Source organism: Narcine bancroftii, chromosome 1 (assembly GCF_036971445.1).
Source record: "Narcine bancroftii isolate sNarBan1 chromosome 1, sNarBan1.hap1, whole genome shotgun sequence".
Lineage (NCBI taxonomy): Eukaryota > Metazoa > Chordata > Chondrichthyes > Torpediniformes > Narcinidae > Narcine > Narcine bancroftii.
Window position 1 is genome coordinate 371,748,685 of NC_091469.1, and position 25,016 is coordinate 371,773,700.

Below are 25,016 nucleotides of genomic sequence, written 5' to 3' on the forward strand. Positions count from 1 at the left end.
CATTGAATATTGACTCGAGTTTGTTGTTGTAAGTTTTGGACTTTTAATGCTTTGTGCTGAATTAACATATTAACTACAAGTTCCCCTTTCACTCAACTGCAAAAATGTTTCACAAATAGCAAACCTTTCAGGAAATTCTTGCCAATTTTAATTGATACCTACATTTCATTTTAGAGCTCATGATATTCCACATGATCTTAATCATGGTGAGTGTATTAATGGTCACGTTATCATACCTTTAACACAAAGCTAATTTGTTTCACAATGAACAAATGTGACCAGTCACCTGTCCCTAATTTTGGAGTTAAATTTTTAAATGCAACACTATATTAGAGCAAAACACAAATGTGTGCAGATACCGTGATTAAACACAATGACATTAACATCGACATCTCCAGTTTCTGCTCGCCCATTCTGTTCCCCTTCCCTCTCTATTCATAGAGCCACCTATTACCTCCTGCCTGTGGGAGTGTGCTCCATCCCCCCCCCACCACCATTTTGTTCAGGGCTCCTGCCTACATTTTGCTTATACCTTGAAGGGATTAAGCCTGAAACATTGGTTATGTATCTTTATCTTTGCCATATAAAGTACACAGTTTGACCTGCTGAGTTTCTCTAGCATTGTGTTTTTACGAGAGTGCATCTCAGCTAATGAATTCTACAATTCAGAACACTTTCTCTGTTGAAGTTGTCCATTTATAATATTTGCTTAGCTTTTATTTCCTATGAAATTCAAGGACATTCCCCATCTAATTAGCAAGCACATCTTCATATGTTCTCACTTTAAGTCCTCCCATTCACTAATTGGCTTGTTTGGCAGCTTATACCCATAGTCAAAGGACAATGAGATGTGGAGAAAACGGAAAATGAATTATTGTACAAAGTCTTACTGAATATGAAGTTTGCTTATATATTGGGGGAGGCTGCTTGGTCAAAGCCTATTTTTCCCTTAAATATGCAATTGAGTCACATTCCTGTCCACATAAGGTTTGAATGGCTTTTTTGTTGTGAAAGAACAGGGACACAGTACCGTGTTTCAAATTTTAAATTTAGACATACAGCACAGAAATAGGCCCTTCTGGCCCATGAGCCCATGCTGCCCAATTAACCTACATTGAGGGTAGGTGAGATACAAAGGAGAGGTTGTGGATGAAAGGAAACTTCACAGAGTGGGGGGAGTGTGGAAGGAGCTGCCAGCTAAAGTGGTAAATGCAGACTCAATTTTAATTTTTAAGAATAATTTGGACAGGTACATGGATTGGAGGGCCATGGTTGAAGTGCAGGTTAGTAGGAAGAATAATAGTTTGGCACGGGCTGAAGGGCCTATTTCTGTGCAGCATTCTCCACCGCACCGATGACCTCCTTCTCCCATCTCAAGCCCTCGTGGACACCCCACTCTGGCCTTCTGTCAATACTACATCCTGCACTGAGCTGTTAGATGTTCTATGTTTACTGAGTACCTGTATCATCCTTAGTAATGGGCTAGTCTTTACACACTAGCCTCAATAATAAATATATTCAGCACAACCCCAAGTTTTTGCAATCCTTAGTTAAATAAGCAAAATGGAAATAAATTTATAATATACTTAGAATATCTTAAGGCAAGCTTAAGATAAAAATCAGTAGCAGTTGAACTGCACTAAAGAAAACATTTTTCTAGAAAGGGTAAATTCGTACGGTGACAAGAAAAAATTCATGATAAACACTTCTATCATATATGAAAGGAATAAATCATTTGGTTAGAAACAAACTTCAAAAACATTTCAGTCATTATTTTCAGTCATTGTTCAAGCTATGTTGAGGGATGGAGGATCTTCAAGATCAGTATTTAACGGTTCTGTTGCTGATCTGTCTCTCTCCGAAATAATGTTTGCATACATCTCCTGACTAATTAAGTCTTGGGTTATGCTTTTGCTTTCTTCAAATTTGGGTAGCACAACAGCAATGTATCCTTCTGTGGAGGGCTAATTTTAAGGAATAAAATAAGTGTTGCATTAAATGCAATAAAATAATAACATAATCTGCACATTTTTAATTTACCTTTTCTTGTAGAAGGCTGGGGTGCTGGAGAATATTTTCATTAACTTCCAATAACCGTCCTCTGATACAGCTATAATAAGAAAGTGCTTTGTTAACTGTGGAGCACTCTTTGTAGCGCTCCCGTTGTAGCTCCATGGTTAAGATCTCAGCAATTCTGGCACTTCACTGCCTTTACCACTTGGGGTTCTGAACAAAACCTAATAAGGATGTTGTCACATGAAAAAATGTCTAATGAATTTGAGTTATCACAAATCTTTAAAAAGACCTTACCTGTATATAGTGTACTCCTCACCATCTTCACATGTTATCCTGCACAATGGGGCAAGTTCTGTCAGAAACTGTCCACCCTGAAAGTTGTGTACACATAATTTGTACTCATCAAGAGAAATTCGACATCACCCTCAACAATGGTTTAAAAGATTACCAGAACAGAGGGGTGAAAACTCTTGTCGCTATAAAGTATCTGTTACAACTTCTCAATAATCCAAACAAATTGGCATCCAATTAATTTAGCATTGTGTAAATAAACCACAAGAACATCAACATTAGATGAAGGGGTCAGGCTCGAAATGTGGGTTATATATCTTTGCCTCCTATGTCCACTGCCAATCTGGTAAGTTTCTCCAGCACTTTTGTGTACTTACTACAATCATAGTTTCTGCAAACTTTCTTTTTCCATTGCATAAGAGTATTCCTCATTGACTACGGCTTGGCATTTAACACCATAATAGCAAACTAATAATCAAACTCAGTTCTGGGACTCTGTTCCTGCCTTTGCCACTGGGTCCTCAACTTCTTCACCAGCAGTTCCCAATCAGTGGAGATCGGCAACATCGCCTCCTCCTCCTCACTGACCATCAAAACAAGCACTTCAAGGCTGTGTGCTCAATTCCCTACTCTATTCCTCCCCTACATTCACAATTGCGTGGCTAAGTTTGACTCCAATGCAATCTCTAATTTAGACATACAAAACGATAACAGGCCCATTTGGCCCAAAAGCTAATCCCCACTACATTTTGAAGGGTGGGAGGAAATCAGAGCCCCCGGGAAAAACACATGCAGACCTGATGAGAACATACAAACTCCTTGCTGACATGGTGCAGTAAGTGTTGTGCTAATAGTGCCGCCCCAAGAGTCACTGATGACACCACCATTGTTGGCCGAGAAAAGATAAATCAGAATACAAGATAGAGATCAAAAATCCTATTGGATTGTGTCATAGCAACAATCTTGTTCTCAACATCATCAAGACCAAGGAGGTTATTGTGGACTTAAGGAAGAGGATGCCAAGATGGTGTAAAAAGATTAGATTCTTCCAAGTTTCTGGGAGTCCACATGTTGGAGGTCCTCTCTTGTGCCAGCACATTGACGACACTGTAAAGAAGGTACACCAATGCCTTCTTTGATATGTTGTCAAATAAGCTATCAAACTATTGCAGGTATTCTGTGGAAAGTATACTGATCAGTTGTATCACAGCCTGGTTTGGAAACTCAAGTGCCCAGAAGCATAGAAGTCTGCAGAAAGTGGTAAATCTAGCAAAGGCCATTATGGGCACCAACTTCCCAGCAATTGATAACATCTGAAAGGCATTGCCAACATCATAAAGGATCCCCATTACCTTGGTCACAATTGCTTCTCATTTCTATCTTCAAGCTGAAGGGGCAGAACCCTCGAACTTCAACAACAGTTTATTCTCCCAGTAGCTCTTGAACCTCCCTGTTGTACCCTAACCATAATCATATTACAGTACTACAATCAAACCACCACTGAAACATAATTTTTCTAAGAAATAACCCCAACTGTGAATATTTTATTTTATCATTTTGTTTACATACGCACACACTTTTATTTTTATAGATATATAAATGTCTAACGCACAATAAAATCCAATCTGAGATATTTCAGCCAAACAGCCTTCTAAGCCATTTTTGCTCCTCCCTGTATTTAACCCTTCCAATTGGCAATTGAGAAGACTTTATGCTCCAAAGTTTCCTCTATAATCCTCTCTACGGAAGTTTTCACTTTGTACCCTAGAATCACTATGTTGCTTGCTGTCAAGTTCAATTGACAGCACCATATGTTACCTTAAGATGCCATACAAAAGCCAAAACCACGATGAATATCTATTTTCACATTCCTTTTTACTGCAATGCTTTTATCAGCCAAGTAAAATTTATTTTCCTCCAATTTCTCATTGTCTAATCTTTTAGACATTACAAATTCTGATGATTCTGCAAGGGCTGAAACATAATGGGGATTTTTTTTTTTTTTAAAAGGCTTACACCAAAACCAGTTTTTGTAGCAGAATTAAACAAAAAAGCTGATTTTTTAAAATGTGGTTGCAAAATAATTAATATTTAATGTTCAAAAATCATTGTACATTTACAGTGTGATTATCATAATATTCTTTATATTTTTTAGCATAAAGAAAATCAGAGTATAAATAACTCACCCGTTTTGATTTTCCTGAAACCTTATTTTGTAAGCGACTGCAGTTAGCACTGATTTGGTAGCTTATTCTTTTAATGTTTTTCGCACTCTCAATCACAGGGTGAGATTCTGCCACAGTGATAACACATATCCTGTTGCAAATGATAAAAAGGACTTTCTGTAAGATTCAGATGCCACACATATTCAAAATGAAATTTGTTTACCTTTATTTCCATTGTAATCCCTTGAACATTTATCCCACAATGACATTTCATTCTTTCTTTCCTTATAGACCACTTCCCATCTCTTCAATTTTGCAGCCATGGCAAACTTTCTGGTAATTCATAGTAAGTTTATCACAAAAGAAAAATGGGAAATGTCCAAAAGCTTGGTTGGGTGATTGGAAGCATATTTAAGGAGGAAAGAGATACAAGCAGAGACATTTAGGGAGGGAATTCTAACATACAGATCATTAACAGCCAAATTAATGTATGGAAATAGTGGATCAATTACATTTTGGGTTGAATAGATAGCCAGAACTTTGGAAGCACATATATTTCAGGTATGACTGGAGATTACAGAGATAGAAAAGGGTGCAGACAAGATGCACTGTTTTTTTTTAAATATATTCAGATACACACACACACACATATATATATATATATTGACCACCGCTAGTGGGCTGATAGCGCCTCAAACCGTGCATCTTGGCGCCTCACAGTTCGGCGGGCAGCAACCTCCTTTGAAGAAGACTGCAGAGCCCTCTTCACTGACAAAAGACAAAGGATGAAAAACCCAACACCCAACCCCAACCAACCAATTTTCCCATGCAACCGCTGCAACCGTGTCTGCCTGTCCCGCATCGGACTTGTCAGCCACAAACGAGCCTGCAGCTGATGTGGAAATTTACCCCTGCATAAATCTTCGTCCGCGAAGCCAAGCCAAAGAAGAATATATATATCAGGAGTGAACAAAGGCAAGAATAATGAGCGATTGGAAATAGGGACAAATACAGACATAAAAGGGTGTTTTGATGACCTAAAATTTACCAAAAATAGATGCTTTGAGATAGTCAAGTGTGTGGAAAGAGGTGAGGATTTCAGCGACAATTTACTCAAGCCAGGAGTGCAGGTAAATGATGTATGGAAGTGGAAAGAGGCAAAGATGGCAATAATACAGGCATGTATTCCAAAGTTATGATGAGGAAACAATAAAATATTCAATCTTTGAGAGGAAAAGGTGATTGGAGATGGGTCAGCAGTTTGCAAGGATGAAATGGTTGACCTAAGATACAAGATATACAGAGCCCAGAAATAAACTTGCAAAGAATGCAAATTCAAAGCTAAAGCCACGGGATGCGGCTGCAGCAAGTTTGATTCAGCAAAAAAGACAGAACAGGTAGGGGCAGCTCAGCAACAAGGGTCATTTTTAGTGATAGAGGTTTATGTACACATCATGGGACATGAACATTGAAAGGAACCAAAAATTAATGAAGGTGACTTTACCTAGTTGCAATGCATGACATTTCCATCAAGCAAGTTAGCATCACAAAAAATTATTCCCAAGAGATTCTACACATTTTAAGAGTAAACGTGTAGCTAGTGAAAGAATGGGTCGAATTAAAGACCAACATGACTGTCTTTGTTGGGAGCCATGGTAAATGGGTAAGATTTTAAACATTTTTCCTTGTAAATTTTTACTGTGGAAAGACTTGGAAGCTGAGGAATTGAAGGAAATGAGTTGCAAGGTTCTCGACCATACAAGTACCATTGAGGGGGTATTAAAAGCCTTTGCTTATGTTAAAGTAGACAAATCTCCATGGCCTGATGAAGTAAGCTTGACATCAGTGTTTGAAAAATTGCTGGAGTGGGTTTGGAGATACAGGATCTCTCACCACTTGGATAGGCAGGAACTGATTGGAGATCATCAGCGTGGCTTTGAATGTGGCAGATTATGTCTCATAAATACGATTTATTTTAAAAGAGGTGAAGAAGATTTTGAGGGAGGGTGGTAAACATATACATGGAGTTTAGATGGACCTTTGACAAGGTTCCACATGTTAGATCTCTGGGAATCAATCAAAGGGGAGTTGGCCCATTCGATTCACAATTAATGTTGTGGAAGGAATCAGAAGGCAGTAATGGAGGGATGTTTTTCTGCTTGAAGGCCTGTGTCCAGTTGTGTGACCAAAGGTCAGTACGAGGTCCATTGTTGTTTGATATCTATATTAACAATAATGATGGTAATGTAGTTAATCTAATTTGTAAATTTGCAGATGACATGGAAATTGATGTAGTGGACAGTGAGGAACGATATCCAAGTTTATTGCAGGATCCAGATCAGTTGGGAAGATAAGACAAGAAATGGTTTTGCAATTTGGTAAGTCAAGCCAGAGCACAACTAACATCAGGGTGGCTAAACTATGGCTCCCAGGCCACCAACTGCTGCCCTTTGCCCATTCCTGTGACCCATGGTGAATTTTAAAAATAAAAGAATATGGTCTGCTAGAACATAGTCTCTAACAATATAATAAATTGCATTGTATATACATTGCACTTTTTAGTTTCAACACTAGATGTCGCTGTCATTAAAAAACCATTTATCTCAGTTAATTACACATGGTGGAACTGAAAAGGATGAAAATTGCAAGGGAGTGCAGAAAATTTCAGACACGGTAGGAAAAGAGGAAGTGTGTTTGATCTGCAAATAATCTGTTGACTTTAGTACCCTATCTCTTGATTTACACACTGCATCATAATCATCAAGGTGGTCACTTGGGCCATGAACCATATTCTTTGAGAGTTGTAGCAGAATCTTGAAGACTACCTTATCCCTTTCTTGATCTTTTCTGCTGTTCTTCTTTTGCACCCAGCTTTTTGAATGAGAGTTTTAAAGAGTTTTACTATATTCATTTAAAAAGAACAGCAGATACAGAAATGTCTGCTGTAATATGTGAGCTCATCAATAAACCACTTTAACATCAACAGTTAAACTGTTCAGTAGTGTCATATAGTTATTTTGTTAGAATACAAATTTTCAATAGCACAGGGATGTTCTGGTCCAAAAAGACCACTTTTCTTGCAGTGTAACTGGTTGAAAATTGCTGGGCTCTACATTGTTTGGCCCATGTCTCTTTATATTTTTTCCATGTGTGGCCCACAACTAAAAACGTTTGGCTACCCCAAACTTACATGAATGGCAGTGCCCTGGTTAGTGTTGTTGAACAGAGACACTGAAAAGTACAGGTGCATAATTACTTGAAAGTAGCAACTAAGGTAGAAAAAGTAGCAACTAAGGCAGAAAAAGTGGTGAAAGCAGAGTTTGGCACATTTACCTTCTTTGGGCTGGGATCTGAATACAAAAGTTGGGACCTCATGATTCAGGTGTACAAGTGATTGGTAAGACCATTGTGTGCAGTTCTGGTCACCCAGCTATACGAAATATATTAATACACTGGAAAAGGTGGAGAGCAGATTCACTAGGATGTTGTTAGGACTAGGGGCTTAAGTTACAACTAAGTAGTTGGATTAACAGGGCCATTATTCCCAAGACCAAAGGAAGTTGAGGGGAAAACTTAGAGAGATTTATAAAATCATGAAGAACCCAAATAGAGTGAAAGCTCAGTCATTTTTCCAGGGTGGATGATTCCAGAACGAGGGCATATAGGTTTAAAAGGAGAGATGTAAAAGGGACTTGAAGGGCAACCTTTTCACAATACTGTGGCCCATATCTAGAATAAGATGGCCAAGGGAACTGTATAAGTGGGCACAATTCTGACCTTCACTTGGACAGATTTAAGGATGGGAAGGGCTTAAAAGGATAGGGACCAAATGCAGGTCAATGGGACAAGACAGAATGCCAACTTGGTCAGCATGGATAAGTTAGGGCAAAGTGACTGTCCCATGCTGGATGACTCCATGTCATATCTTGGATACAATTCAGCTTCAGTGATCATCAAATATTCAACACTGCAAAGTTTTAGATGGCTTTTATTGAATAAAAAGTATCACCACTTTAAAGTTTAGTCTATTGAGGACATTAAAAGTTATTGCAGTGTAAAAAATTTCAATATGCTTTTAGCAAAGATAAAGCGTCATACGCACCTGTTGGAATGTTGCAAAATGCAATGATCTTCAAAGGCTTTCCCTTTTACATCTGGAAGGATCAACCAGTATTATTTAAAAACACATTTTCTAATGACCCATTAATGTAAAATACCAGCTTATCTTACTTAATTCTGTTGCTTGTAACTAATTCTCTTCACATTAATTTTTTATTTCCACAAAAATACTAAAAACATGTAATAGTTAGGAGATGGCATTTAACTCTGACCAGTGAGATGTCAGAATCAGAATTCATTGTCATGGACATGTCACAAAATGTGTGGTTTTGTGGCAGCGTCAGAGTGCAAATACAATAAAACCCCTTGTTGTAAGGGTTCGAGTATATCCCACAGGCTAAGAACCAGACCAAAGTTGGGGTACAAGCAACAGTTTATTTTGGGGATGCAAACGGGGCAACAGGGTCAAAATGTTAAATAAACCTATACACACATACACAATTCTTTTCTTCTTTGGCTTGGCTTCGCGGACGAAGATTTATGGAGGGGTAATGTCCACGTCAGCTGCAGGCTCATTTGTGGCTGACAAGTCCGATGCGGGACAGGCAGACACGGTTGCAGCGGTTGCAAGGGAAAATTGGTGGGTTGGGGTTGGGTGTTGGGTTTTTCCTCCTTTGTCTTTTGTCAGTGAGGTGGGCTCTGCGGTCTTCTTCAAAGGAGGTTGCTGCTCGCCGAACTGTGAGGGGCCAAGATGTACAGTTGGAGGTGAGATCAGCCCACTGGCGGTGATCAATGTGGCAGGCACCAAGAGATTTCTTTAAGCAGTCCTTGTACCTTTTCTTTGGTGCACCTTTGTCTCGGTGGCCAGTGGAGAGCTCGCTATAGAACACGATCTTGGGAAGGCGATGTTCCTCCACAGGGTGGCGGTGCCATGCTCCTGTTCAGAGGACACATTGCATGTCAATCAAGGTCAAGACTCGTCCCAAGCCATCAAGGTGACCCTTGCGATTAGCCCACATACACATACACAAGGGGTAAATATACACTTTGGATAATGAGGGAGAACCTAACAGAAACTGGGGAAATTATTTAATATATACAATCAAGAGTCAGAATCAGGGTGATACTACGTGCCCTCACCCCTTGTCCCGTATGGACACAGCTCTAGCTACCTAACACAGATCAAAGTGGCAGAACAATGAGGCACATGGCCCTTTATAGTTCTGCAGGCAGTATTGGGGGGGGGGGGGGCAATCACTCGGGGCAGACTGGGCCCCATTGGCTGCTGTGGCCAATGGCTCGAAGCCGTGCAGGGACTCAGTAGGAGTCAGCTGAGGTGATTCGCCTGGGCTAATTGGGTGAAGGTCAGGGCTGAGTCCAGGCAGGCTGTCTGGACTGCAGCACCTGGTGATTTTGGTGGGCTAATCGCAAGGGTCACCTTGATGGCTTGGGGTGAGTCAATGTGTCCTCTGAATAGGAGCGTGGCACCGGCATCCTGTGGTGGCCGCAGCCTCTCCATTACAGCCCTGTATCCAGAATTCAAGCAATCGGCAGCCTCAAGCAACCAGCAAAAAAAAAGGAAAATAAAAAGAGGAAAATAACTAAGTAGAAAATACAAATTTAAAATTGGCGATCTCACCATTACTTCACCAATCCACACAACCAAGCAATCTCAAACAACTTGAAAATACACTTATCCGGGAGGCGTCACGTGATGAAGTAGTGGCCGGTTGGAGAATACCAGCCCTCTCCAGTAAAGAAGGAAAAAAGTGAGGAAAAAACAAAGCCCCAGACACACAAATCTCAACCAAATAAAAAATAAAGGTGTGGAGGAAATGGCAGCAAAGAAAGAAAAGCCAAAACAACGGAAAGAAAAGAAAGAAAGAAAGACGCTGAAAGAGAAAGGTGAAGGCTTTACATGTACGAAAAAGCAGGGACCCGCCGTGGAAAGAGGATCCCACTCCCCGAGGTAAGTGGAAACCCTGCAGGGTTGCGACCCACCAAACGCAGGACTGCAAAGATGGCTCATGGAGCCAAACAGAGGTGCGCTACCACGCATGACAAAGACAACACCGACGGGAGGGGGGACCAGCTGTGGAGTGGAACTCTACAGCACGAACAGCTGAGAAAGACCCAACAGCAGGGCTCCCAGCGGGAAGATACAGAAAATAACGGGAACGGGAGGGGAGAGAATGAAAAAAAGGAAACCAGAGACACAACAGATAACCAGCCCAGAAGAAGAGGACCAACGTCAAGACACCATAAAAAAAACCCAACAAACTGAGACAAGCAACCCAACAAGAAAGTCAGAAGAGTCACAGATACAAGGAAGAGAAGTAGAAGACACAAACCCTAGAGCAGACACAGAAGAAGAAGAAGGAGAACATCAAGCTCTGCACAGAGAAATAGAAGGTAAAGTGAATGGACAGTACATAGATTTTAAAAAATTTCAAGAATATATGGAAGCATTAAAAGAATGGCTGACACGAGAATTTAGTGAAATAAGAAGAAGAATGAAAAGTACAGAAGAAAAAGTGAGTAGATTAGAGCTGGTCATAACACAAATCGGGAAAAGACTAGACAAGGTGGAAGAACGAGAAACAGCCATAGAAATGGAAGTGAACGACTTAAAAAGAAAATTGGAAGAAACTGATAAAAAAGTTAAAGAAACACAGGAGTTTTTAGCTCAGAAGATGGATATAATGGAAAACTATAATAGGAGAAAAAATATAAAGATAGTGGGCCTTAAGGAAGATGAAGAAGGCAAAAATGTGAAAGAATTTATAAAAGAATGAATCCCCAAGGTCCTGGGAATGCCAGAAATGCAGGAAGGAATGGAAATAGAAAGGGCACACAGAACATTAGCCCCGAAACCACAGCCACAACAAAAACTAAGATCCATTTTAGTGAAATTCCTGAGATATACGACAAGAGAAAATATATTGGAGAAGGCAATAAAAAAAAATGACAGAAGACAAAAAACCACTGGAATACAAAGGTCAAAAAAAAATTTTCTACCCAGACACAAGTTTTGAGCTCCTGAAGAAGAGGAAGGAGTTTAACGCAGCAAAATCGATCCTATGGAAGAAAGGCTATAAATTTATGTTAAGATATCCAGCGGTGCCTAAAATAGTTATCCCGGGGCAGCAAATCAGACTGTTCTCGGATCCGGAGAAAGCACGAGAATTTGCAGAACGCCTGCAAAACAGAAAGAGAGATGAAGAGATGTAACAAGAACAAAGAATGACGACAAACTTCAAATAAAGAAGAAAAATAATGTATAAGTAAGAACTAATGAGGGGAAGAAAGGAAGTAAGGGGGGGGGGAATAAAGATGGTGAGCTTTGTTATATGTGAAGATAGAAGTCTTCTGGAGGGGGTTGGGTGGAAGAGAATAACAGTCACTGCGAAATCAGTTGACGCTTGCGAGCAGGTTCGCAATCCAAATGGAGAGGGGAGTTGTGGTTGCCCGGCAAGGGACAAGGGGCAACTCGGGGGGGGGGGGGAATGGACATTTGGGGTTAAGGAAATTTTAGATGACGGAATAGTGGAAATATTTTATGTTTTAGAAATGTTGTATGGACATTTGGGGTTAAGGAAATTTTAGATGACGGAATAGTGGAAATATTTTATGTTTTAGAAATGTTGTATGGACATTTGGGGGTTAAGGAAATTTTAGATGACGGAATAGTGGAAATATTTTATGTTTTAGAAATGTTGTCTTAATGCGTTCAAAAAAACAAAACAGAAATGGATATGGGGAAAGGTGGTGATGAGGAAACGGAAATGAGAGGAAAACAAAGTATGAAATGGCCATGTTGAACTATATGATTATAAATATTAGTTAACAGAATACATAACCAAATCAAAAGGAAGAGGCAGATAATTTACTGAAGAAAGAAAAAATTGATATAGCATTCGTGCAGGAAACACATCTAACTCAAGTGGAAAACAAGAAATTAAGGAGAGACTGGGTAGGGCACGTAACGGCAGCATCATATAATTCAAAAGCCAGAGGAGTAGCTATATTAATCAATAAAAATGTACCAATCAAAATAGAGGAGGAAATAATAGATCCAGCAGGGAGGTATGTAATGATAAAGTGTCAGATATATTCAGAATTTTGGAATTTGCTCAATGTATATGCACCTAATGAAGAGGATCAAAAATTTATGCAAGATATCTTTTTGAAGATTGAAGATACACAGGGGAATATACTGATAGGAGGAGACTTTAACCTTAATTTGGACTCAAAGATGGACAAAACTGGACAAAAGACGAGCAGAAAGAACAAAGTAACCAAATTTATGGTTAAATCGATGCAGGAAATGCAACTTTTGGATATATGGAGGTTACAACACCCAAAGCAGAAGGAATACTCATATTATTCAGGTAGACATAAAACATACTCAAGGATAGACCTGTTCCTGTTGTCAGCCCACATCCAAGGGAGAGTTAGAAAAACGGAATATAAAGCTAGATTGTTATCGGATCACTCACCCCTGTTATTAGCAATATAGCTGGAGGACATCTCACCGAGAACGTATAGATGGAGATTAAACTTCATGATACTTTAAAGAGAGGATTTAAAATTAAAATGTACTTTGAAATAAAAATGAAATCAGTGAAAGATAAATTTATATTATGGGATGCAATGAAAGCCTTCATTAGAGGGCAGATAATAAGTCATGTAACTAAAATGAAGAAGGACTACAATCAGGAAATAGAACAGCTGGAAAGGGAAATAACAAGTACTGAAAAAGCATTAGCAACTAAAGGAAGATACAACAAAAAGAGAATTGGCGGAAAAAAATAAAATACAAAACACTACAAACGTACACGGTGGAGAAGAACATAATGAAGACAAAGCAGAAGTATTATGAGCTAGGAGAAAAAACGGACAAAATACTAGCTTTGCAGCTTCAAACAGAACAAACTAAAAGAACGGTATTGGCATCAAGGAAAAAGGACAAACAAATTACATATAACCCAACGGAGATCAATGAAAACTTCAAGGAATTCTACGAGCAATTATATCGAACTGAGAATGAAGGGAAAGAAGACAAAATAGATGAGTTTCTAGCTAAAATTGAACTACTGAAATTGCAAGAAGAGGAGCAAAACAAATTAATAAAATCATTTGAAATAGAGGAAATACAGGATATATTAAAAAAACTTCCGAACAATAAAATGCCAGGAGAGGACGGACTCCAATAGAATTCTATAAAACATTTAAAGACTTATTAATTCCTCCTCTCCTGGAAGTAATGAACCAGATTGAAGAAACACAAAACATGCCAGATTCATGCAAAACAGCAATAATTACAGTAATACCAAAGACCGGGAAAGATCCACTAACACCAGCATCGTATAGACCAATATCTCTACTCAACTCAGATTATAAGAATAGCTAAACTATTAGCAAACAGATTGGGCGACTGTGTACCAAAAATAGTAAAACTAGATCAAACTGGATTTATTAAGAAAAGGCGAACAACGGACAATATCTGTAAGTTCATTAACTTAATCCATGCAGTACAAGGAAACAAGACACCAACAGTGGTGGTTGACAGAGTAGAATGGAATTATTTATTCAAAGTACTACAGAGGTTCAACCTACAAGAGAAATATATTAATTGGATTAAAGCATTATATAAGGGAACATTGGTGAAGGTGACAGTAAATGGATATATATCAAATCAAACCAATTTAAATTAAGCAGGTCAATTAGGCAGGGATGTCCACTATCTCCCTCACTGTTCACATTAGCTATAGAACCCTTGGCAGAACTGATAAGAACAGAAAATAAGAGGGATAAAAATAAAAGAGAAGGAATATAAAATCAGTCTATTTGCAGATGACATCATAGCATACATAACAGAACCAGAAATATCAATAAAAGAATTACATAAGAAATTGAAGGAATATGGAGAAGTATCGGCGTACAAGATCAACACAAATAAAAATGAAGCGATGCCAATGAATAATGCGGATTTCACAAAGTTTAAGAAAGAATCACCATTTAAATGGCAAACACAAGCAATCCGATACCTAGGTATTCAACTAAATAATAATCTTGGCCATCTATACAACTTAAATTACCAGCCATTAATGAAGAAATTACAAGATGACTTAGAACATTGGAAAGATTTACCACTAACACTGATAGGAAGGGTAAATTGCATTAAAATGAATATCTTCCCAAGGATATAATACCTATTTCAATCGTTACCAATTCACCTAACAGAGAAATTCCTCAAGGAGCTAAAGAAAATAATAAGGAAATTCTTATGGAAAAGGGGGAAACCGAGGATAGCACTAGAAAAATTAACAGAATGGTACAAACAAGGGGGCTTACAGCTACCAAACTTTAAGAATTATTATAGAGCAGCACAATTAAGATACCTATCAGATTTTTATCAAACAAGGGAAAAACCAGATTGGACCAGGTTAGAGCTAGATAAAATAGGGGAGAAGGTACCTGAACATATACTATATAAGTGGAATGAAAAGCTGGTGCAACATAGGAATTCACCAGTACTGCACCATCTGCTCAAAATTTGGAAGAAGATTCACATAGAAAGGAAAAAAACAAATGATCAACTACCAAAATTAATACTTTCACAAAATCAACTAATCCCTTTCACAATAGATAACCTTTCCTTTAGAGAATGGGAGAGAAAAGGGATCAAAAGAATAGAATTTTTTTGGGGGGAATTAAATTTGTTCAAAAATGAAGTACAAATATGGTATAACTCACAGTACAATGTTTGCAAACCACCAACTGAAAACCTACTTGAAGGACAAATTGGGAAACAGGCTGAGGTTACCAGAAGGAAGAAGTTTTGAATATGTGATTACAGACACAATGATAATTAAAAGATTTATTACAAACATGTACATCAAACTGCAAGAGAAAGAGAACGATGAAATAAGCTGAAAACCCAAACAAAATGGGAACAAGATCTAAACATAAAGATAAAGAATGAAACATGGGAAAAGCTATGCTCCAGAACTATGAGAAATACAATAAACACAAGGTTACGCATGATACAATATAATTGGTTACACAGGTTATACATCACGCCCCAAAAGTTAAATAAATGGGACCCAACAGTATCAGACAGATGTTTTCGCTGTAAGAAGGAAACGGGAACAACAGTACATGCAATTTGGGCATGTGAGAAAGTGGAAAACTTTTGGGAAGATCTAAATCAGGTATTCAATAAAATCACAAAAAATAATATACCAAAAAATCCAGAGATCTTTCTGCTAAGTAATATAAGAAGTAAAGAACTTGGCCTCGATTTGGATGAAGCACAAAAAGGATTTATTATGATAGCCTTAGCTATAGCAAAAAAATGTATAATGTGAACCTGGAAATCAGAGGATAGCCTGAGAATGCAGCAATGGAACATAGAAATGAATAAATGTATTCCATTGTAATAAATAACATATAATTTAAGAAATAACATCACAGTATTCGAACAAATTTGGAAACCGTACATGGAACACAACAGAGAAGACCTACCGTGGACCTCCACCACCTAAAATGACAGAATGAGAAGACGAAATGAACTGACCCAGTGTGTAAAAGTAGATGAAACAATTTTCTTGTTTATTTTCAGTGTGATGACATTGTTTAATGTATCATACATGTTGAACTTTTAGTGGGTGGGGAGGGGAGTGGGAAGGAGGGAGGAAAAAGCGGAGAAAATGACATTGTGTATATTCAAGAGGGAAATGTTTATATGTATTTTGGTCAAAAATAAAAAATGTTAAAAAAAATACACTTATCCAACATCTTCTAATCCCCACAGATGCTAGATACCAGGGGTTTTACTATATTGCAATAAATTACATTTAAAAATAAAGTAAAACAGAAGAAGAGAAAGTGACGTAGTGTCTATAGTTTATTGACCATTCAGAAATCTGACTGCTGAGGGGAAGAAACTGTCTTTGGTCCGCTGGGTGTTCATCTTCAGGCTCCTTTACCTTTTTCCCTGATGTCAGCAAAGTGAAGAGGGAATGGCCATGGTGGTGTGGGTCCTTGAGGAGAGGCTGCTTTCTGAAGACACTGCCTCTTATAGATGTCCTCGATGGAATGAAGACCAACGTTCATGATGACACTGGCCAAGTTCACAACTCTCTAATTTTTTCCTGCCCTATGCATTGGCACCTCCATACTAGACAGTGATGCAACCAGTCAGGATGCTCTCCACAGTACACCTGTAGAAATTTGCAAGAGCCTTTGGTGACATACCAAATCTCCTCAAATTTCTCAATTAGTATAGCCACTGGTAATCCTTCTTCATGACTCCATTGACATGGAAGCCCCAGGACAGATCTTCAGAGATGTTGACACCCAGGAATTTGAAGTTCTTAACCTTTTCCACTGCTGAACCCTAATAAGGACTGCACCTGAGAATCATAGAGCATTGTAGCACAGAAATAGGCCATTCAGCCCTTCCAGTCTATGCCAAACTATAATTATTCCAAGTCCCACTGTCCTCCAACCAGTCCATCTCTCTCCCATCCATGTACTTGTCCCAATTTTTCTTAAATGTTAAAATGTCACCTGCAATCACCACTTTAACTGGCAGCCCATTCCGTACTCCAACTACTCTGTAAAAAGAGATTCCCCCTTATAATCCCTTAAACTTTTCCCCTTTCACCTTAACCCATGTCCTCTAGTTTGTAGTAAATCACAAAATTCTGTAGACACAGTGGTTGCAGTAAAAACAAAATGCTGGAGAAACTCAGCAGGTCAAACAATGTCTTTTATGTAGCAAAGGTAAAATTACATCGTTTCAGGCTTGAGCCCTTCATCAAAGTTTGAGAAAATGCGAGTAGGCATCCGAACAAGAGTAGTTGGGGGAGGGGGGAATGGCAAGGCAGGAGATGATAGGTGGAGAAAGGAGAGAGAGCAGCAGCAATGAGGAGGAGAGTTATGGCAGGGATGTGTACATGAAAGAACTGGAAAGACAGGAAAAGGGAGGGGAAGTGAAAGAAAAGGCAAGCAGGTTTAATGGAAAGCAGTAAAGTCAATGTTCATACCAATCTGCAGGTGGTCAGGGTGGGATAGTGCACAAGGCCATGGACAGACATGTGAGCTCTGGAGTGTGACCCAGAATTAAAGTGGTTGGCCACTGGGAGGTTGCTGTGGTTGCGAACAGAACAGAGGTGCTGAGCGAAGCGATCTCCCAGTCTGCGACCGGTCTCTCCGATGTAGAGAATGCCACAAAGGATGCATTGTGGCTCAAAGGTTCCTCTGACTTGCATCTCACCTAACCTCAGTGGAAATAAAATGACTTTCTTTTACTCTACCTATACTGTGACGGATTATGGTATATTTTTACAGATGTATTTTTTTCTTCACACAGAATGGGAAGGGCCTGGAAAATGCAGTGAATGCAGAAATCAAGCACCTCTAGAATCATGAACAGTTTTTATCCAACTGTTATCAGGTTCTTGGACTATGAAAAATGAGAAGAGCCCTCGGCTCTACTCATTTTACACCCATTACTGTGTGACCATGCACAATTCCAATGCTATCTACAAGTTTGCCCATAACACCAGGAGTAGAGAAGGTCAAGAACTTCAAATTCCTGGCTGTCAATATCTCTGAGGGTCTGTCCTGAAACCTTCATCTTGATGCCATCAAAAAGAAGGCTTGCAAGTGGCTATATTTTGTGAGGTGTCTGAGGAGATTCAGAATTTCACCTGTGACAGATTATGCTGTATTTTGTATTCTATATAGATAGGTTTTTAGGAGATAAATTGTGGCAGAGATCTTTTTTTAAGTGTAGGTCACATACGAACACATCAAAACGGATCTCATTTAAAATACTGGAGCTCTGCTCAAGCCAGACAAGTCCAGCTCTGAATGCCTTTGCAAACACTTTGAAGAGACCCCAAGGGACTTCACTAATGGATTATTGTTTTGAAAAGCAACAGATGTAAGAACTCGGAGGGTCATGTGGTTTTGCAAACAGAGACTGCCAAACAGGCTTTTCCTTGAGAGAAAGAGTGAGAAAATTCAATTCTACAGTGCTAGAGTTCAGCAGCAGCAGCTGGGACTGGAACAGGACAAGCTGGCAAGCTTGTGGAAAAAAAACATTTTTGTGAGCGCTTAGTTCAACCTGGTCAAAGCCCTTGTGGTCCATACAAGAGGCGAGGACCGGCTGCCTAATGTTTCAACTGAAATAAGAGAAACACAAAGGAATTCTGTGGTGACCTGAAAGAAAGAGGTTGTCATCTGGAAAACCATGATGGGGCAAGTTTCTTCAGCAAGATTAGAAGAAATCAGTTTATGTCCAGTGACCAACAAATCTCTCTCTGAAAACCAACAAAAACCTTTCTGAGCAGTAACCATTTACCTTTCAAGCACCAAGGCCTGGTGAACTTCATAAATGTTAAGTTCTGTGCATAGTATAAGAATTGCCTGCAACCAGTGAACTTGGAGAAGTGAGATTTGACTATGAATTAAAGAACTTTTCTAAACTTACTCACACATTACATACACATGTGCTTCGAATTAGACGGGGATTAAGTAAGTTAATAGTACAGGTACACAATCCTTTATCCGGAACCCTTGGAGGACAGTGTGCTCCAAATTTCAGATTTTTCTGGATTTCAGAACAAAAGCCAGCTGCCCCAGATTTAAGCTCAACCAATTGTGCTGCTGTAGCCACCCCCTTCCAATCATGCTGGCATCTCTCTCCCCCTTGTCCATCTGAGTCGCGCTACCGTCTCACTCTCCTCCCCCCGCCCACCCGAGTCGCGCTGGCGTCTCTCTCACCCCACACCCATCCGAGTCACGCTGCCGTCTCCCCTCCCCACCACACCGCCCAACCTAGTCGCGCTGCTGTCTCTCTCTCCCTCTCTCTCTGCTGTACCAGCACTATGAAAAAAATGCTGATTTTTGGAGCTTTCCAGATTTTAGATGTCCGGATAAATGATTGTGTACCTGTAATAAGTTAGAGTTTGATATTGCTTTCATGTTTGTCTTGGTGAATTTCTGTTGCTGGTGGGTTTTTAGGACCTCTGGGATCGTAACACACCAAACACTATTGAACTTCCACAGGTGTACTGTAGAGAACATTCTGGCTGGTTATTTAACTGCCTGGTATGAAGGCCAGAGAAGAAACAAGCCTTCCGTCACGCATGCAGCCATCTTCAGCGCAAACTCCGGGAGATCCAAAATGAGTGGTGGACTAGCCTCGCCAAACGAACCCAGCTCAGTGCGACATTGGCAACTTCAGGGGTTTTTATGAGGCTCGAAAGGCTGTGTACGGCCCCTCACCCCAAGTCCAAAGCCCGCTGCGCAGCACAGACGGCAAAGTCCTCCTCAGCGACAAGATCTCCATCCTCAACCGATGGTCAGAACACTTCCAATCTCTTTTCAGTGCCAACCGCTCAGTCCAAGAATCCGCCCTGCTCCAGCTCCCTCAACAGCCCCTAAGGCTAGAGCTGGATGAGGTCCTCACCCGGGAAGAGACATATAAGGCAATTGAATAACTGAAAAGTGGCAAAGCAGCAGGTATGGATGGAATCCCCCCCCCCAGATGTCTGGATGGCTGGCAGCAAAACTCTGCATGCCAAACTGCATGAGTTTTTCAAGCTCTGCTGGGACCAAGGAAAGCTGCCTCAGGACCTTCGTGATGCCATCATCATCACCCTGTACAAAAACAAAGGCAAGAAATCAGACTGCTCAAACTAAAGGGGAATCACGCTGCTCTCCATTGCAGGTAAAATCTTTGCTAGGATTCTCCTAAATAAAATAATACCTAGTGTCGCCGAAAATGTTCTCCCAGAATCACAGTGCGGCTTTCGCGCAAACAGAGGAACTACTGACATGGTCTTTGTCCTCAGACAGCTCTAAGAAAAGTGCAGAGAACAAAACAAAGGACTCTACATCACCTTTGTTGATTTCACCAAAACCTTCAACACCGTGAGTAACAAAGGGCTTTGGCAAATACTAGAGCACCTCACATGCCCCCCAAAGTTCCTCAACATGGTTATCCAACTGCATGAAAACCAACAAGGTCGGGTCAGTTACAGCAAAGAGCTCTCTGAACCCTTCTCCATTAACAATGGCGTGAAGCAAGGCTTCGTTCTCGCACCAACCCTCTTTTCAATCTTCTTCAGCATGATGCTGAAACAAGCCATGAAAAACCTCAACAATGAAGACGCTGTTTACAACCGGTACCGCACGGATGGCAGTCTCTTCAATCTGATCCGCCTGCAAGCTCACACCAAGACACAAGAGCAACTTGTCCGTGAACTACTCTTTGCAGACGATGCTGCTTTAGTGGCCCATTCAGAGCCAGCTCTTCAACTCAAAACGGTCAACCAGTTTACCTATCTTGGCTGCACCATTTCATCGGATGCAAGGATCGACAATGAGATAGACAACAGACTTGCCAAGGCAAATAGCGCCTTTGGAAGACTACACAAAAGAGTCTGGAAAAACAACCAACTGAAAAACCTCACAAAGATTAGTGTATAGAGCCGTTGTCATACCCACACTCCTGTTCGGCTCCGAATCATGGGTCCTCTACCGGCATCACCTACGGCTCCTAGAACGCTTCCACCAGCATTGTCTCCGCTCCATCCTCAACATTCATTGGAGCGACTTCATCACCAACATCGAAGTACTCGAGATGGCAGAGGCGGACAGCATCGAATCCACGCTGCTGAAGATCCAGCTGCGCTGGGTAGGTCATGTCTCCAGAATGGAGGACCATCGCCTTCCCAAGATCGTGTTCTATGGCGAGCTCTCCACTAGCCACCGAGACAGAGGTGCACCAAAGAAAAGGTACAAGGACTGCCTAAAGAAATCTCTTGGTGCCTGCCCCATTGACTACCGCCAGTGGGCTGATATCGCCTCAAACCGTGCATCTTGGCGCCTCACAGTTCGGCGGGCAGCAACCTCCTTTGAAGAAGACCACAGAGCCCACCTCACTGACAAAAGACAAAGGAGGAAAAACCCAACACCCAACCCCAACCAACCAATTTTCCCCTGCAACTGCTGCAACCGAGTCTGCCTGTCCCGCATCGGACTTGTCAGCCACAAACGAGCCTGCAGCTGACGTGGACATTACCCCTCCATAAATCTTCGTCTGCGAAGCCATGCCAAAGAAAGATGAAGGTGCCAACTCTCAGGACAAGAATAAACTCCAGAGGGTTGTTAACTCGGTCTGCGACATTGCAGGCACCAGACTTCACACCATTGAGGATATTTAAATGAGGCGGTCTCTTTAAAAAAAACAGCCTCTATTCTCAAAGACCCAGGCCATGCCCTTTTCACTCTGCTACCATAGGGAAAAGGTACAGGAGCCTATAAATGAGAACTCAACGGCACAAGGACAGCTTCTTCCCTGCTGTCAGTGATCTTCCCTGATTAATAAATGATCCAAAAACATTGCCTTACTTTGTGCATTTTGTTTTAAAACATATAGTAACATTGCAAGATGGTAATAATATGAATTTATGGACAATGACGCTGCTGCAAAACAGTGAATTTCATGACTTGTTCATGACAATAAATTCCGATCACCATAACCACAAACTACTCCAGCACCATTAAAAAAAACCTGTCTGCATTACTGAAACACCTTTTTTTTTTCACTAACTGTTACTGTGAATATTTATTCAATCCTGTCTACTTTTTATTTATTGCCAAATTGGGATAATTTAATGAATACAATTGTATATTAGTTGATGTATCTTATGTACCTGTTAGCTGCAGCAAGAATTTCTCTATATTTCTCTAAAATCCTCTCCCCTCCAACACCTCCCCTCTGTCAGCCCCCTCCACCTCCTCCGACAGACCCTCCCGCAGCACCATCTTTCCCACCTCCTCCCACAACCCTCTCCCTCCGACAGCCCCTCCACTCTCCCCCTCAGTCCGACAGCCCTTTCACACCCTTCCTCCGCCTCCACTCCCCCCCCTGACAGCCACCTCTCCTCCTCCCCCTGACAGCCCCCCTCCTCATCCCTCCCTGACAGCCCTCTCCTCCTCCTCCTCCCCAACAGCCCCCTCTCCTCCCCTGACAGCCCCCTCTCTTCCCCTGACAGCCCCCTCTCTTCCCCTGACAGCCCCCTCTCTTCCCCTGACAGCCCCCACTCCTCCTCCGACAGCCGCCTCTCCTCCTCCGACAGCCGCCTCTCCTCCTCCGACAGCCCCCTCTCCTCCCCCGACAACCTCTCCTCCTCCCCCCTGACAGCCCCCTCTCCTCCTCCTCCCTGACAGCCCCCTCTCCTCCTCCCCCCTGACAGCCCCCTCTCCTCCTCCCCCCTGACAGCCCCCTCTCCTCCTCCCCCCTGACAGCCCCCTCTCCTCCTCCCCCCTGACAGCCCCCTCTCCTCCTCCCCCCTGACAGCCCCCTCTCCTCCTCCCCCCTGACAGCCCCCTCTCCTCCTCCCCCCTGACAGCCCCCTCTCCTCCTCCGACAGCCCCCTCTCCTCCTCCGACAACCTCTCCTCCTCCCCCTGACAGCCCCCTCTCCTCCTCCTCCCTGACAGCCCCCTCTCCTCCTCCCCCCTGACAGCCCCCTCTCCTCCTCCCCCCTGACAGCCCCCTCTCCTCCTCCGACAGCCCCCTCTCCTCCCCCGACAACCTCTCCTCCTCCCCCTGACAGCCCCCTCTCCTCCTCCCCCCTGACAGCCCCCTCTCCTCCTCCCCCCTGACAGCCCCCTCTCCTCCTCCCCCCTGACAGCCCCCTCTCCTCCTCCGACAGCCCCCTCTCCTCCTCCGACAACCTCTCCTCCTCCTCTCTGACAGCCCTCTCCTCCTCCCCCCTGACAGCCCCCTCTCCTCCCCGACAACCTCTCCTCCTCCCCCCTGACAGCCCCCTCTCCTCCTCCCCCCTGACAGCCCCCTCTCCTCCCCCAACAACCTCTCCTCCTCCTCTCTGACAGCCCTCTTCTCCTCCCCCCTGACAGCCCCCTCTCCTCCTCCCCCTGACAGCCCCCTCTCCTCCTCCAACAACCTCTCCTCCTCCTCTCTGACAGCCCTCTCCTCCTCCCCCGACAGCCCCCTCCTCCTCCCCCGACAGCCCCCTCTCCTCCCCGACAACCTCTCCTCCTCCCCCCTGACAGCCCCCTCTCCTCCTCCCCCCTGACAGCCCCCTCTCCTCCTCCCCCCTGACAGCCCCCTCTCCTCCTCCCCCCTGACAGCCCCCTCTCCTCCTCCCCCCTGACAGCCCCCTCTCCTCCTCCCCCCTGACAGCCCCCTCTCCTCCTCCCCCCTGACAGCCCCCTCTCCTCCTCCCCCCTGACAGCCCCCTCTCCTCCCCCAACAACCTCTCCTCCTCCTCTCTGACAGCCCTCTCCTCCTCCCCCCTGACAACCCCCTCTCCTCCTCCTCCCCGACAGCCCCCTCTCCTCCTCCCCCCTGACAGCCCCCTCTCCTCCCCCAACAACCTCTCCTCCTCCTCTCTGACAGCCCTCTCCTCCTCCCCCCTGACAACCCCCTCTCCTCCTCCTCCCCGACAGCCCCCTCTCCTCCCTCCCTCCGTACTTTTCCCTCTCTAACTTTATCCACGCTTTCCCTATCTCTCCAACCCCCCCCCCCTCATATACCACCTCCAACCCCTATCCTTATGATGTGTTTCCAGTGTAAAGGTCACGAACCGCCGCTGCCTACCTGTTTTGTACCAACGGGTAAAGTAGCGATCCACGACAGACGGGAACCCCCGCGTGTCCGCCATGCCACCCCACGCCGGAAGCACATGACCCATCGGTGCCGTATCCTGGTAACCAGAGGAAGTTGGGCGCAAGCAGCCATCCCTTGAGCGTCAGGCGGAAACCGGAAGCCGGGCTGCCAAAGTCAACCCGGGATAAGGATCTTTGACGAGGGATTCTGGCCAGAAACATTGACCATTCTTTTCCCTCCGCTGATGCTGCTCGACGCGCCGAATCCCTTCGGCAGATCATTTCTTACTGTTGAATCAAACTCCGGCCCGAGCAGCATCTGTGAGGGGAAAGAAATGGTCGGCATTTCGAATCGGGCCCTGCATTTGGCGTTGCTGAGATGAACAGTTTAGTGGATAATTTAAGAGCGGGTCATACAGTCGGAAACAGGCCTTTCGGCCCATCCTGTGTACACTGACCACCGAAATGAAAATCAAACCAAAACCGTAGAAGTTGCGGCTATTGATATCAACCCAACTGGATCTACCACCATTCAGCATCTAAATTCAACCCATAGTCCCTGAAAGGCTGACGCGCCTTTACTGTCATTGTGCAATGAGAAAGCGTGTATGTCGCAGATTCAAAGTACTGAATAATCGTGCATATAAGTGATGGGGTGAATTGGAGTAAATAGAAAGCTCTTCTGTAAAGTTGGAACACATCAATGAGTTGAATGCTCGCATACGTCGCCTCATTTATTTTCTAGAAGTTATAGATTTATACAGATATGGGTGGGGGGGGGGGGAGATACTTGGCCCATGATACCTTTCTGAGCTGGTTTCATTTG

General features: G+C 42.6%; 1 protein-coding gene across 2 annotated transcripts; it reads right to left on the bottom strand.

The window, feature by feature from the left end:
• Positions 1 to 19: 19 nt before the first annotated feature.
• abitram (actin binding transcription modulator) lies at positions 20 to 24,473 on the bottom strand. Of its 2 annotated transcripts, XM_069913290.1 has the most exons (6): positions 24,183 to 24,263; positions 8,575 to 8,626; positions 4,494 to 4,623; positions 2,311 to 2,387; positions 2,041 to 2,110; positions 20 to 1,964 (listed from the first exon to the last, which is right to left on the bottom strand). In XM_069913290.1, the coding sequence occupies exons 1-6, from the start codon at positions 24,244 to 24,246 to the stop codon at positions 1,788 to 1,790; spliced, it is 570 nt and encodes a 189-aa protein (XP_069769391.1). In that variant the 5' UTR covers positions 24,247 to 24,263; the 3' UTR covers positions 20 to 1,787. The 2 variants fall into 2 exon arrangements, with proteins under 2 accessions (XP_069769391.1, XP_069769390.1); XM_069913289.1 differs by lacking the exon at positions 8,575 to 8,626 and having other exon boundaries at positions 24,183 to 24,473.
• Between the last annotated feature and the right edge of the window lie 543 nt (positions 24,474 to 25,016).

Coding starts and splice junctions, on each gene's coding strand:
- abitram (XM_069913289.1), bottom strand. CDS start 24,472: ATGATCTGCCGAAGGGATTCGGCGCGTCGAGCAGCATCAGCGGAGGGA. Junction 4,624..24,182: donor TACCCGTTGGTACAAAACAG/GTAGGCAGCGGC, acceptor CATTTGCAACAG/GATATGTGTTATCACTGTGG. Junction 1,965..2,040: donor CCAGCCTTCTACAAGAAAAG/GTAAATTAAAAA, acceptor CCTTAAAATTAG/CCCTCCACAGAAGGATACAT.